The sequence below is a fragment of the Bradysia coprophila genome (genome assembly GCF_014529535.1).
Source record: "Bradysia coprophila strain Holo2 chromosome X unlocalized genomic scaffold, BU_Bcop_v1 contig_416, whole genome shotgun sequence".
In the NCBI taxonomy this organism is placed as follows: Eukaryota; Metazoa; Arthropoda; class Insecta; order Diptera; family Sciaridae; genus Bradysia; species Bradysia coprophila.
This window is the reverse complement of record NW_023503334.1, coordinates 1,046,080-1,061,032: the sequence shown is the minus strand read 5'-3', so window position 1 is coordinate 1,061,032 and position 14,953 is coordinate 1,046,080. Positions and strand designations below refer to the sequence as shown.

The 14,953-nt window shown below is 36.6% G+C and overlaps 1 protein-coding gene across 2 annotated transcripts; it reads right to left on the bottom strand.

Annotated features, from left to right (window-relative positions):
- Positions 1-916: 916 nt before the first annotated feature.
- LOC119069897 (egalitarian protein homolog) lies at positions 917-5,249 on the bottom strand. 2 transcript variants are annotated; one of them, XM_037174109.1, is made up of 6 exons: positions 4,833-5,247; positions 3,251-3,490; positions 2,796-3,183; positions 2,277-2,759; positions 1,764-1,937; positions 947-1,169 (listed from the first exon to the last, which is right to left on the bottom strand). In XM_037174109.1, exons 1-6 carry the CDS (start codon positions 4,987-4,989, stop codon positions 1,016-1,018), a joined length of 1,596 nt encoding a protein of 531 aa, XP_037030004.1. In that variant the 5' UTR covers positions 4,990-5,247; the 3' UTR covers positions 947-1,015. The 2 variants fall into 2 exon arrangements, with proteins under 2 accessions (XP_037030003.1, XP_037030004.1); XM_037174108.1 differs by having other exon boundaries at positions 917-1,169; positions 2,277-3,183; positions 4,833-5,249.
- Positions 5,250-14,953: the final 9,704 nt, after the last annotated feature.

Genomic DNA, 14,953 nt, shown 5'->3' with positions numbered 1-14,953 from the left:
CAGTTTTCATATACATTTTTGCTCACTGCACTTCCGGAAAATGAGTTATTGCTTCAATTTTCTGATTTATCCCACATTTTGTGTGGGTATTCTCGAGCGAATGATATATGCTGAATTTAATTCGGGACAAATTCGTATCGAGAGCAACACCACTAAAGAGCGAAACTACCCCCTTTGAAATTACTCAAGCGAATTTTATAAATTTGTTTCACTCAAAGCTAGTTCCTTGTGATGTGAGCACCATATAAAGTCAATCCGATTTTCGGAAGATATGGTAAAAAAAAGCCGAAAAATATCGGCAAACTTTGAGGACAGACCATGGCCGTAGTTTGAGCAAATCTTTTTTTTTTCATTTCCAAAATATTCCCTGCTATTAGCAGACTATTACTTAATGAAGAATGATTGTGTTGCTGAAAGCATTCTTGTGCCAATGTGCCATGACGGGCAAGTTTTCAAAAATACCAACATGTGGGACCTCCAAACGACATTCTAAAAAATACCTACTGATTTGGATGTTTCGAGACATTTCAGAGAAACTGAAATACTTTCATCGACGTATTCTGTGGCCTGGAGGTCATTTCAGGCCGGGCAAAGTTTGGTCTGGGTGGTAGTAGTGGCGATGTAGTATCATTTGCACGCATCGATTTGCATTCATCGCGTACATCTTGTGTAGTTAAAATTTCAACAGCAACAAAAAAATCAACTTTTTAATTCAACGATAAAAAAGGACTCAAAAATGTACACTTTCAAACGATCGAAAATGTGCGACGAACATTTGAGAACTACAGCTGGACCGCTGCCAAAATCAAACAAACAAGCGAGCTTTTGTGAAAATTATTGGGAAATCTGTTACTTACGTTAATAAAATTTCATGAATGAAATTCGTCGGTTTTGTTTCTGTTACAATCTGTGGAAAACCAAAAAAAAAAACCGTAAACAGCAAAACTTAACTTAACGACATCAAAGTTTTGACTTTATTTGCAATAATTACAGTTAACATGCATGACAATTTATCTTAATTTTCATAAGTTTTCGATAACATTACAATATGACCTGTACTCAATGTTTGGCTCTCTTTATCCGTATTACAATCACAACAACGTCGACACGTTGAGCCCTGTTGACTTACGTTGTCACGACTATTGTGAACCAGTTCGCTAGCGGCTGATCTGCGTTTAGAGTTAAAAGAACAATTTAGTCTATTCTTTTCACTCATCATTGTTAAGTATCATGGTGGGGTGATGGGATGATTTGCACTAATTAAGGAATTTTACATGGCGGTATCAGAAATTTTGAAAAACTTTAGAGTTTCGACATAATGAGAGAACCCCGGATTTAAAAGTCTGCTAATTTCTCCGTTTTAACTTCAGTTCCATTTTCTGTTTTTCTTACGTAACAGCTAGATCATTCAAAATGCATTTTATTCTTCGAATACGATTACCAGCTTTGCCAAAGAACAAAGCGTATCAGAAATAAATAATTTAAACGATGCGACGGGTTGAATATTTGACCAGGATAACATCTCGACAACTTTAAATTGGTTGAATGTTGTGAGAACAGACTGGCCCTGTTTGCATTGAGACGACACCCGAAGGGTTTATTGATATTTTTATGAAGGAAGGCTGTTTCACGAATTTTCGTGATTGAACACTTGAAGGGCTTTTGCGTAGCCAGTCTTTGTCTTTAACGGTTAACTCGACAAATCTGATTCTAACTAAAAGTGATAGATTCAATGAATCCTGAATACGATTTACATGTCCTACCTCAATTGTGCTTTCTTCGTCGTAGTTTGACTTTGTTTTCCGTTTGAAGTAATAGCGTCAGAAGTAACGTTGTTCTCCTGTTGTTGTGCCTTCACCTCTTGCGGGTGTATCCACGACAAAATCTCTTCGGTACATAGATCGGACAGCAATGGCTTATTTCTTTCTTCGATCAATCTGCAAAATAATGTTTCAATTTAAGTAGCTGCAATAAACTCAACGTGTTAGTGAAAAAAAAAATTTAAAAAAATCTGAATCCGGAGGTCCATTTCAAGAAACTTCCCGAGGCTAGCCAACGAGCTAACATCGTAAGTAATTAGGTAGAGATACAATTTGATCTCTGCATAGGAATTTCAAAACTAGCTTACACCTTCAAAGTCTAGATATCAATTTTTGTCGAGAACACTGTCAGACCCCGTACGAATAATGATACTGCTCGTTACCCATTATAAGCTTATCTTCAAAAAATGAAACAAAGTCACGGACAGACACATCAAAAACATCAGAACCACTCACAGTGCCATGCTGCCATATAATTTTAGAAGATTCTGTGCCCTACGTGCCGCGTAACCCACCATATCTTCTGTGAACGGTCTTTCTCTTGCCGACCACATGTAACTGACAAACTGTTCGCCTACCGCATTGTAAGGGCAATAGAGTTGAATCAATTGATGGAATAACATAACTTTCGCGTTGCGAACATTACTGCCATTCTTCTGATACTGCAAAACTGCATACGCAAGCTGTGTGTCAAAAACACACTTCAGAATAATCTTGAACTGCTGATACAAATAACCGGACTTGTAGCGACAGTTGTGCATGACCTTCACTATCCGGTCACTCACTAACAGTTCCTTCACACCACCGTCAGTCATAATCCGTGGACAGGTTAGTACGTCGAATAGAAATGTTTGACCGTTTGGAGTTCCGAGTTCCAATAACGTCATCTCTGTGTACACACCCGCACGTGAGCCTTTACAGTTGAATGATACTAGTGCTTTATTTCTTGGTTGTTGCTGGCCTGTAACCGGTAATTGGTCCCCATTGTCAGCAACTAATTTCAATATTTCGCTAGTCACACGAAGCGAGTCAGCAACAGTTGAAATTATGAGGGTGTTTTTTCGAACTTGTAATACATTACTAATACCACCGACATGTAACTGGATTGGACTGTAACCGTTCGTGATGTCACACATTTTTGGACAGTTATGCTTGCATAAATTTTCAAATTTCAGAAGATCATCCTCATATGCTGCATTGTGATTTCCAGAGTTTTGACGATGACCAACAAACGGCAGACCGGATGGTGTGCTTCGTAACGATTTTAAGTCATCAAATTCCAGCAACAATACATTTTTGTCAATAATTCGAAATGTCTCCGGGTATTGGGACAAAAATCGCTTAAACTCAGCAGCATGAGCTCCTATTTGAAGTATGTAAAACATATAAATTAGGTTCACTCCAATGAATCGAACTAAATAAACACTTGCCACACGTATGACGAATTCGAGGTGGAGCCTGACTCCGATGACCGAGCAAAGATTTGAGAGGTACCTCGATACCAACACCGTAGGTCAGCAGTTTATGTTTAAAGAATTCTCTGGTCTCTTCGTTGCAATCGCGATCAACAAGAACTTCAGATGTCGGTGTCTCATTAGCACTTAAATAAACAAGTTCGCCATTGACGATTTTAAACAGGTACGGGTGTTCGGAAAGAAGAGTTTTTAGTCCTGAAATATGAAGCGAAATACGAATTACACAAAAGATCATCCAGTGTTTTATTGACGGGTTACCACGTGAAAAGAATCATGATTTGATGCAATTCATGTGGCAAAAGAATCTTACAAACAATAATGATTGAGGCAACATAAAATTTTATTGCCTGCCCCATGCAAAAATTGACTATTACACGGCTGTTTACCCCCTGCGAAAGTGATCCATTACACTAGGGATATTTGGGGTTTATTTCAAGTTGACAGTTCTTTCAAGTAAAGTTTGCCTTGCTTTCATTTTATCTTTTTTGTTGAATGAATCGATCGATCGAAAAAGAATGTAAGAAATGTCGCTAAAATAACATTTTTTTGATAAAAATATTGATCGATGAACACAGTTTTTTCAGAAAAACTTGTTACGCAAGTAATCTGGTTACAACATACTTTTAGAAGAATTCGCAACACAGAATTGTCGGCCATATTTATTATAACAATAATTTTGATGTTCCGAAGTAACACTTTATGGCCACACATATCGTTGTATTTTTCACTTGTAACACTAAATGCCTTTGCTTATAGTACAAACACTACACTTTGTTGCACATTTTTTTGAAAACATTTAAAAGGACCAACAAAATAATTGCACAAACAATGCGTCTTCATCGATACTAACTGCGAAAAACTATTCAATGTCAACATGTCACCAACGCAATTGTAACTACTGTTGCGACAATACTAATGTAACATGAGTGCTGTTTTTGGGATCAATTTTTTAGGAGACGAGTAGCGTGTGAGCCGATTTCGTCAGTACACTAGATTTGTTTGTAAACGTTTTATCGTAAGAACAGATTTATTTTTGTTTTGTTGGTTTTGGTTTATTGAGATGCTGAATTTATGGAGAATTTCTGCAGAACAGCCGTGTAATAGTCAATTTTCGCATGAGCAGGCAATAAACCAGAATACGTTGGATGCTGCGACGTAATTCATTGCTCTCGGACACAATTTTGTAGAACTCGCAAACTCACTCGTGTTTTTGAGCAACAAGCTTCGGTAACTGTTTTCTCGACAAGTGTAGTTGCATACCTCGCCTTCGGCTCGGATATGCAAACTCTACACTTGCCCCGAAAACAGTTACCGAAGCTTGTTGCTCAAAAACTTACTCGTGAGTTTGCTCGTATCACAAAATTGTGTCCTTGTGTAATGAATTACTTTCGCAGCATCCAACGTAATCTACTATTCACCAGAAAAAGTGAATGCCCGAGTAGTATTGTTTGTATTGCTACGCTATTAACACGTGGATCACAAATAATTTCTGTCCAACGAAGCTGAAAGGAAAAGATCTACATTTTACATGGCTCACCTGTTAAGGTTCTTCCCACGATTGTGCGCATATCACCGGTAAAGTCTGGTTCACCGAACAGACAGGCTAAATGAGCAATTTTTTGTGGTTCTCCTTTGCGCATCAAATACTCGTAATAGTACAATAAAGTCTTCGTTTTCGCGAAGTCCCAATCCATGTTATTGGAAAATTAAACATAAAACGACTAAATTATACGGGAAACGAAACAGATTTCTGTTTGTTGGTCCTTTATCACACTTAAAATAAACTACACTTCGTACGTGAAAGACTCAAAATGACACTCAAAAATAGTGTAGCCCATAATGAACTAGGACCATTAACAACAGCCATAAAATGTCAACCTCTACATAGAACAAAATGATCAGCGATACGAAAATGAAACAAAGTTGTTGCCGTTTTACCACTCTGTTGCGAATTTTTATTGGCTGAAACGATGGCGTGACAAATTTCAATCGTTTACGTCTTTACAGAGGTTTTTGGGATTAGGGTCACCAGTTTTAAAATTTGGACGTGCTCTGTCTTTACTATATTATTGTCTATTCTTAATGTGGAGGGTATCGGCTTTGTAGCAGTATCCATATGTAGCAATTATGTGTTCCGTTCTCAATGTGTTTAGTAAGCATGCGATAAAACCTAAATGATAGGAAAACTGTATTTTCGATTTTGGCGGTGTACTGCGGATATGTTTGATATACTTCTGTTATGCATAGTTGGCGTCGGCTATGTATGACAAACATTTCGTATGTAAAGTTTACGTACAATATGTGTAAGTGTATGTACCATACATCTCACGAGTGTAGTTGACGTAGGACATGTGTAACATTTTGGTATGCAAATCTCATCGCAAAATTACCTCATAAGCCCAACACGTTTTACAAAAGCATACGTGTTGGATGTTTGTATACGCATGGTCAAAAGATCATACTTGTTGTGCGTTAACATACGCACACTGTGTACTTTATATGATTGTCAACTATGTCACTTACATGAGATGAATCAAAGCACCGACAGTGCGCTGGATGAATGTATCAGGATTTTAGGATTCACTAAAAACAGAAATATTAAATGATATTCAGTCATTTAAATTTCCAAACATTTTATTCCTTGAGTTCAATTAATCTCATATTGTTGAAAATTGCAACATCGAAATATTACACAAAAAAGAAGAAGGAATTACAATTACGATGTTCGTTATTAGGTAATTGTCATACCATAATTCTAAGTAGAATAAAATAGTACATTTCGTACCTAGGACTAAAAGTATCTTTTCGCAACAAGTGACGAAAAGAAGGACTTTCCATTGCCTTTATTATGAAAAACGTTGTATACAACTCGATGAGAAATGCTTTTTTAGCCACACGATGTGTATTGTCACACTCGGCCTGCGGCCTGCGGGTAAAAAAGCATTTCTCACTCGGTTGTATAAATAACTATTTTTAGCGTGTGAGAGGTTTCCAGAACGAACTGAAGACGACTTCTCCGTCCAATATGAAAAATACTATTCGTACCATGGACTAAAAATCTTTTTTAGCGTATTCGATTCCAGACCCCGCCTGCGGAAACTTCTCACATGCTAAAAAAGACTTTTAGTCCTAAGTACGAAATGTACTATTGGTTCGTGGTACGAATGGTATTTTTCATATTGGACGGAGAAAAAGTTTTTGGTCCTAGATATGAAATAGTACATTTCGTACCTAGGACCAAAAGTCTTTTTTAGCGTGTGAGCAGTTTCCAGACAGAGCCGAAGGTGAGGTCTGGAATCGAATACGCTAAATTTGCCGTGGTACGAATAGTATTTTTCATATTGGACGGAGAAAAAGTGCGATAAAGTCACACTTTTCGGGTCCTAGGTATGCAAAAATATATTTTCAAAGTTTCATAATGTGTGTCATATAAGTAAACGTACAGCCTAGTGTACAGCATGTATAAGCACTTCGTGTGCAAACGTGCTCCACGTTTACATTCTTCTACCAACACTTCACAATGCGACTATCAATGTAGTATGTCTTAATAGCAACATTGGTTGAAGCGCCGCTCCGAGATCAAGAGGTCCCAAGTTCAAACCCAGCACCAAACATAAAAAAAAAATGTAACCAGGTGTCGAGGATTGTATGAATTGTTTTGCTAAGAAATCAAGAAGGCGAATTGACTGAAATGGATCGAAGAAAACCGAGAGAATAGTGAGTCAGAATTGTGTCTAGGAGGAAAATAAAATCAGTTTTGAACAAGAAGTTCAGGGAACAGCATCCCCAAGTAAAGTGTTTTTAATTGTAGTGAGTAGAATTCCTGACAAGTGGCGCAACAGGAAAACAGTTATTTTCATAATAATGACAAAGAACCGAAAATGTTATTGCAAAAAAGAGCAAAAGCGTGTCGTCGAAATCAGAAAAAACAATTTGAAAATTGGATCGTCGGATCTTCAATACACACTAATTGATTGGATTCATATAAAAGGACACATCCGCATAATTTATCACAATTCCTTAAATTCGTGATTCGTAACGTTACAAAACAGAGAAATGGTTTTTACAAAACATAAAAGTTCACGACATCAGTTGGTCTAATTAGTACAATGTGGCGAAAGTAAAAAGAAACAGTTAAAAGAACGAGCTTAGAACGACTACAGTGCCGGAACCGAAAATTGGTTGGACAATAAGAATGCTCCGCAACCTCCAGAACAATTGGCCTGAGAATTATGGATTGGAAAAATATTCATATCTGAAAAGACTAGTGACAATAGACAAAAGTTCATACCAGCTGACAAGTGGAATGGCACTCATTGGACAATGATCGATTTAATGGTTGGAGATAGTTAAAGGTTTATTTTTTAACAATTCTACTAATGGTAGAAAATGTTAAAGGTGGGAGTATGTCGAGGATTGTATGAATTGTTTTGCTAAGAAATCAAGAAGGCGAATTGACTGAAATGGATCGAAGAAAACCGAGAGAATAGTGAGTCAGAATTGTGTCTAGGAGGAAAATAAAATCAGTTTTGAACAAGAAGTTCAGGGGACAGCATCCCCAAGTAAAGTGTTTTCAATTGTAGTGAGTAGAATTCCTGACACCAGGAATAACTTTCGATAAATATGAATAACGTTAACTCTTCTATAAGTGTGGAATGTTATTACAGATACATTTAATACATTATTGCTTAATCTGCTAATGCGAAAAACAGATATGTGATCTGCCTTAATTTGCATTAGGGACTTAGTGACGTCATCGCTACGTGTATAATAAATGGGACGATAACGTCACTAAGTTCCTCATACTGTTTTTAGACAGGTAATATAAGATTATGCACCTCTTGCCAAAATTGTTATCGAGACGTGTTGTTATTGCTGGTCAAACCGAAGGCGAGATCCGCAATGTTCACACGTCAATATAACAATTTCGGCAAGAAGTGCATATACTTTTTTATCTGCCGAGAACAGAAAATGCTCTAAAGATATAAATGGGATGTTACCGTTCTAGGTAGATAAAGTCGTTTCTCACACACGCAGATAAAATATACAGCCGACGACAAGGGCTATAATTCCACGTGCCAAAATAAAAATTTTGAAGCAGTTACGTAATAGGTAATGTATAGTTCAAAAAATCATGAACATGTTGGATTTCTTTATGTTCTGGGCGCGATTCTCAATATAGACTTACATTGTAAATAATACAGGGCGCCATTCTATGACCTGGTGATAAACATTATTTGATGGAACTATATCTCATCTTCTAGTGCACCGAGTTCAAAAAAAAAATATCGAAGATCTAAAGTCTAAAACATTTCGAGCTATTTTCGTTTGAAGTTTTATTAGCCACGGGACAGGCCATGGACTAGTCCAAAGAAAAAATAAACTTTTGACATCAAGTTTAGAAGTCACAGAGAATTTTATAAAATTATAATCGTAAAAGAAACAGTTCTCTTGGTATTATTCATCAACGCTAGTCGGACAGAGAAATTTGTTCTGTAAAGCAAACATTAAATTTTTCATGTTGTTTTTCAAACTTTTGTAATATCAGAAACGTGTACAATGCAAAGTACACTGGAATGCCAATATCTATAACCAACATTTGTTGGTTTGAATATTTATAAAACTGGCCAAAACTTCATAAAGTAGAAATTGTTGTGTGAACATTGACTATAAGTGCCGGTTGAACTTTATAGACAAATTTGTCACAGATTCCCAACGAAACATTTACAGTGAATAATTTACAGTTAATTCTAAAAAGTACTTCGCTACTTAGCTGCGAACACAATGCATTTTCAGATATTCAATGTTTTCACGAAAACAATGTTAAATAAGGAATCATATGAAGCACCGACACACAAGAACTTGAACGGGAAAAAATTTCCTCCTTTTCGCAATGCCATTATGCGGACGTTCAAAACTAAAATTTCATAAACGAGAAATATATGATAACTGTGACGAGGACCTTCTTCAAAATAGTATTCTGGTTGTAGTGTACGTTGGATCATCCAACAATCATAAATAAATGCCCGTAAATATGACTCATTTTATATAAATCGTGTTTGTCCCCAAATTGCGCTGTGCTTATTCAAATCAAGTGTAATGAACATTAATTAACTATATTCGAAATTTGAAGAGATACTTAAAGCATACAATGCAAATAATCATAAAAGCACTCATACCGTTTGATGACATTAAGGCATATGTGTTAGCAGTTATCGCTGGTTTTATTGCTGGCTACATTAAGACAACATAGTAGATGCTAAATTTGAGTTATCTACGATTTCCAGGTGTTTTTCTCTCTTAAACTGTTACTCTTAAGTAAAATAAAAATCTTAAACAGGCTCGGATCCACCTATGTGCGGTAAAAATTACATTTTATTTTTATTTTGTCGAATTACATTAAGAGCGCTCACCCCTTGGCAATTTTCTAGCCTACATTTGTGCGCAAAAATATTCGTTTTTTGATGATTTCTCTGAATCAAAGCCTTTTTTTGAAAAAGTAAAATCATTAACGCATGCAAAAATGTGTTACTTTTAAGGGAAAAATTGGTTTGTGGATGATGAAACCTTTGCAACTATGTAAATTTATGTGTTTTGCAAAGTTTTCTCCAAGTGGGTTAAGTTATCATCCACAAACCAATTTTTCCCTTAAAAGTAACACATTTTTGCATGCTTTAATGGTTTTACTTTTTCAAAAAAAGATTTTGATTCAGAGAAATCATCAAAAAACGAATATTTTTGCGCACAAATGTAGGCTTGCTTTTATGCAAAATTGTTTCGTAGTTTTCATCTTAGACAATGTAAATACAACGCAACGCAATCTACTAATACTAATATATCAAAAAGATTATTTTGTAACATGCTGTGATATAGTATCAACTCGAGTCGGAGTCGCCGTCGAGTGAAGCTAGTTGATAGAACATGTTAACAAAAAAACGTGACAAGAGACTCTATGGAAACAGAGCCTTTTTGTCTCAAAGAAATGATTTATTCATTATCATCACTGAATTAAACTCCTTCCGATCCAATACCAAGTTTAAAAACGTTTAAAATGCTTCGTATATGTATATTCAAGTCTGTACATCCATCCCATTCAGCTTTACCATATAATGAAAATAGATTCAAAAAAAAATGTCATTGCGCGTATTACTTTTGCTTGTGTCCAACCGTGCATAGTTTCGGACAAAATATGAAGCAAAATTACGTTACGTCCAGTCTCTTTCGGATTTTTTGTTTGTTTTTGTGGTCGGTTGTTTTTTTGGTTTTATTATTATTTTTTATTACCAAAACCCATCGATTCATCCTACTTTGTATTAGCGATTCAGGTAAAGTATTCGGACGGTTAATTTAATTTTGAAATTTACTTCATTTCCGTGTATACAAAATTTATTTATTGTACGGTTAGACTGTTTGACGAACGAAATTTGGATGTCCCGATCATGTGAACGCCAATGCACACACATATATATAGATATAGATATACGTACATATTTTATCAAATGTACCTTTTCAACAACATCATAATATTTGAAACCAGAAATTCGATTATTTTCAGTTGTTGTAATCAAGTCGATATATTGTTGTCCAGAAAATGTGTTGTTCAACATTCAGTTATGCATGAGTATGCATAAAATCATTGCATTTCATTTGTGAATTCTAAATTTACCTCAAAATTGATTGTAATGAACATCTCGAGTTCTCTATGAATCGCATTTGCCCATGGATATACACAAACGTATAGAAATATAGATGTACACTCAAAGCCTGAATTCGACATATTGCTTAGAATTGTGGTCACAACTGGTATGATGATGGTACGTCAGACTACCTGGAATATTACCAATTATCTGCTCTCGATTTGGTTTTTAATGCAGTAATATAATAACAGTAAGTATCAATTAGAAAGTTTTTGCCGTTTAAGAACTCAAGATGTTTCGAAATGCAAATTTATATTGAAGTGATTTTGAACGTCCCTGTGTAGAGGTTTCAGGAATTGGAGTGCAATTCAGAAATATTGGCCTTTCTTTTCCAAATTATGAACACTAAAATAATGAATTATTGAATCCTCGAATGAGGTGAAACAAAATAACAAAAACGTTTCACTCGCTCACCTTTGCAAGTTTATGTTGGAAGCCTATCGGAAAGGCTCGATTTTACAGAATTATGTAAGAAAATCATTTTTGTTAACGTTTTAAAATTTTCTCTTGTGGTAGCCCATTGAAAAGATACTTGAATACTTGTGGGAAATGAACAACTTGCAAAAGTAAATTTAAATTGTTTATCAAGAGCAAACCCGTTTTCAAAAGGGCCTTTTGACCGCCTTCACAAGCCAGAAATAAGATCCAAATGAACTCGTAATTTATTTTCACAACACAGGCGAGAAAATAGTCATTTTCTCACCTCAGCTGAAACTTTGGAAGCCTTTGTGTGAAAAGCGTTGTGGTGACTTTTTTGTGAAAAAATTAGGACATTCGATATTCTTAACGTTGCGAATTAGGTTCTCTCTTAAAACGTTTTATATTTTATTTTGATGTTGAATATTATTTGGGAAATTGTATTCGACCAATATTTTTTGATCGACGATCATTGGAATTTTTCCTTTTACAAATATTTTAATTCTCGCTACCGTTATTATCATCAAATTGGTATCAAATTGTTTAGAACGCGAATCACTGGACTAATTGGTGACGTCATAAGTTAATATGTTCTGTTCGCGCTCTTTTTGTTTTAAATGTTGAGAGAGTTACGAACTCTAATTTCATTTCATTTTTTAAACTCATTCGATCTAACGCAACCGCACTGATAAGATGTGCAATCAGAGACAAAGATTTTGTATAATTTAGAATCGAATAAAAACTATTTTGTTAAACATAATCCGCCTTGGATTTTCATTTAAAGTAAAATACAGTCCACTGCAAATTAACTGAGACCTAAACATGGTCCTTCGAGCCGGATCAGTAATTGTTAATAGAACGGAAAAAAATTTTTGTCGTGGCGCGTCCGGAAGTTACATGTGCTCGTCGTAAAATCGTATTGATGTGAACAGTTTTCGCGTATGTGATATACAGTGATAGTAAAGACAATTTGCTGTAATTTTCTTTCGTGAGATTGATTGACATTATGAACGCCGTCGCGCGGTGTCCGAAGTATTACAAGAACATTTGTTGCGTGAGAGACTTATGCTTTTCTTAATGTTTTTTCTTGGAGACGTCTTGTTCGTCATTTGCGTAGTTTTTCTGTAAGCTACGGTCACAAACGGCTGTTTAAGAATGGCAGACAAAAAGAAAAGAGACTTCTATAAAGCAACCATATTAAAGGCTGCTCAGTTCATCAACGAGGTACCGGAAGTCGTCACAGAAGACGAAATTAGTACGCGATATGACCACTGCGTCGAGTCGTGGCGCTTGTTCCAGGAAACCCATTTGGATATTCTGTCGGTATCTGGAGAAGAATTTATAGCATTCGAAATGACCGAATATGATGCAATTGAAACGGTAGCTTTGAATGTTATTTCACGTTTTAAAGCTATTTTGAAAAGGTATACAGTCAAAGACGAGGATTATGAAAGTGCACAATCGAGCCGTAGTAATGACGTCACAAGTCACGTTAACGGAGGCCTACGTGTACCTTACTTTAAAATTCCTTTGTTCGCTGGAGAATACGATGGTTGGCCTGCTTTTAAAGACTTGTTCCGCTCAATGATACATTCCAACAACAAAATGTCGTCGGTACAGAAGCTAGGTTATTTGAAAGTCAACCTAGCAGGTGAAGCTTTGAAATTAATTAAGAATCTTGAAATCACTGACGCCAATTATGTGACCGCATGGGATTTGCTCTCCGATCGTTACGATAACGAAAGGCTTCTGGTTAATCGATGGCTTAATTTGATATTTTCGATTCCAGTTTCGAAGGGCAGTGCTGCCGATATTAAAACGATTCTCGACGGATCGCAGGAAGCATTTCAAGGTTTAAAGAACTTGGAACGACCCGTGGGACAATATGACGATTTCCTCGTGTATATAACGGAAACTAAGCTAGATACGGCCTCAAAACAGAGATGGGAGGATGAAATAGCTAAAACGGGAAACCTCACCCCTACGTGGAAGCATATGGTTGATTTCTTAAAAATGCGTTTTCGAGCTCTTGAAACTACAGTAACAACAGTCAATTCGTCGAATCACGCCAACACAGAGAATGGTTCCAAACTCGAACACATCAAAGCCTTCGACATCAGAATCAACGACAAAACCAGACGAATTGTGTTTGTTTTGTAAGAAAAGACATCCATTAAAGTCTTGTTTCTTATTTCAGAAGAAACCATTCAATGAACGGCAGGTTTTCGTCCAAGAAACCAGGTTATGTACCAACTGTTTGTCGCTTGGTCATAAAGCATCAGCATGCACATCCACGTATACCTGTCGCATATGTCAACAGCGCCATCATACTCTACTTCATGCCGTAAAACACTCATCGAATGTTACTTCAGTTGACAACACGTCATCAACAGATCAACATTATGCAACATTGCTTGCCACAGCTTTGATCCATGTCTACACAAAAACTGGTATCAGAATTCAACTTCGAGCACTTATCGATCAAGGCTCGCAAGTTTCTTTCATCCGAACTCATGCTGCTAATCGTCTTGGCCTACATGCGCAATCAGGCGGTCCTGCAGTTAAATCAGTTGGTACGAACGCTTTTATACGAACGAAAGGTGTCACAGAGCTGACATTCGTTTCGAAATTTTCTCCAATTGCCACGAATGAAGTCATGGTCACTATTTTGGACAAAATTACTGGTCAACTACCATCTGAATTCGTCAATGTAAAGTTACCTAAAAAATGGGAAAAACTTTCATTGGCAGATCCGAAGTTTTTTCAACCTGGCAACATTGACATATTATTGGGAGCTGACGTAGTTTCCACTATTCTTCAAAATGGTTTGCTTAGAATGCCAGACCATCAAATTATCGCTCAAAAGTCCTCACTGGGATGGCTACTGTCAGGTAAAGTTAAATTGACTAATACGACTCCTGTCGCTATCACAGGTGGCCTGGTAGAACATCACGGTGATTTCCAAGAACTCACAAAACGAATGCAAGCTTTTTGGGAAATCGAAAACGTTGTACCGGACAATCACATGGATCCAGATGATCAACTTTGTGAACAACATTTTAAGACGACGCATTATCGAGACGAAACTGGTCGTTTTGTTGTACGCCTACCGTTCAAACCCAATTTTGGTGAACACATCCAATTGGGTACTTCAAATAATCAAGCAATATGGACCTGGCTGGCCACTGAAAAACGCATGCAAAACACACCGAAACTTAAAGCTACATATGACAGCATTATGGACAAACTAATTGAGAAAGGTTACATGCAATTGATTCCATCATCGGAACTACAAATTTCACCGGAAAAGTCGTGCTATTTGCCGCATCACATTGTTTCAAAAGGAGGGAAAGATCGTATCGTTTTTAATGCATCAAAGAAAACTTCAACTGGTTTCTCGTTGAACGATACATTGCTCGTTGGTCCACCCCTGCAAAATGAATTGTTTGACATCATCATTCGTGTACGTCAGTTTCCAATAGCGTTCTCGACAGACGTGGTTAAGATGTTTAGACAATTCGCCATCAATCAAAAGGACGTCGAT

What these genes read in the sequence shown, in the direction of transcription:
- LOC119069897 (XM_037174108.1), bottom strand. Translation starts at nt 4,989, where the DNA reads ATGGATTGGGACTTCGCGAAAACGAAGACTTTATTGTACTATTACGAG. An exon ending in TCGAATTCGTCATACGTGTG is followed by an intron (nt 3,184 to 3,250) that starts GCAAGTGTTTAT and finishes TACTTCAAATAG; the next exon opens with GAGCTCATGCTGCTGAGTTT. An exon ending in ACGAAGAAAGCACAATTGAG is followed by an intron (nt 1,170 to 1,763) that starts GTAGGACATGTA and finishes CTCTAAACGCAG; the next exon opens with ATCAGCCGCTAGCGAACTGG.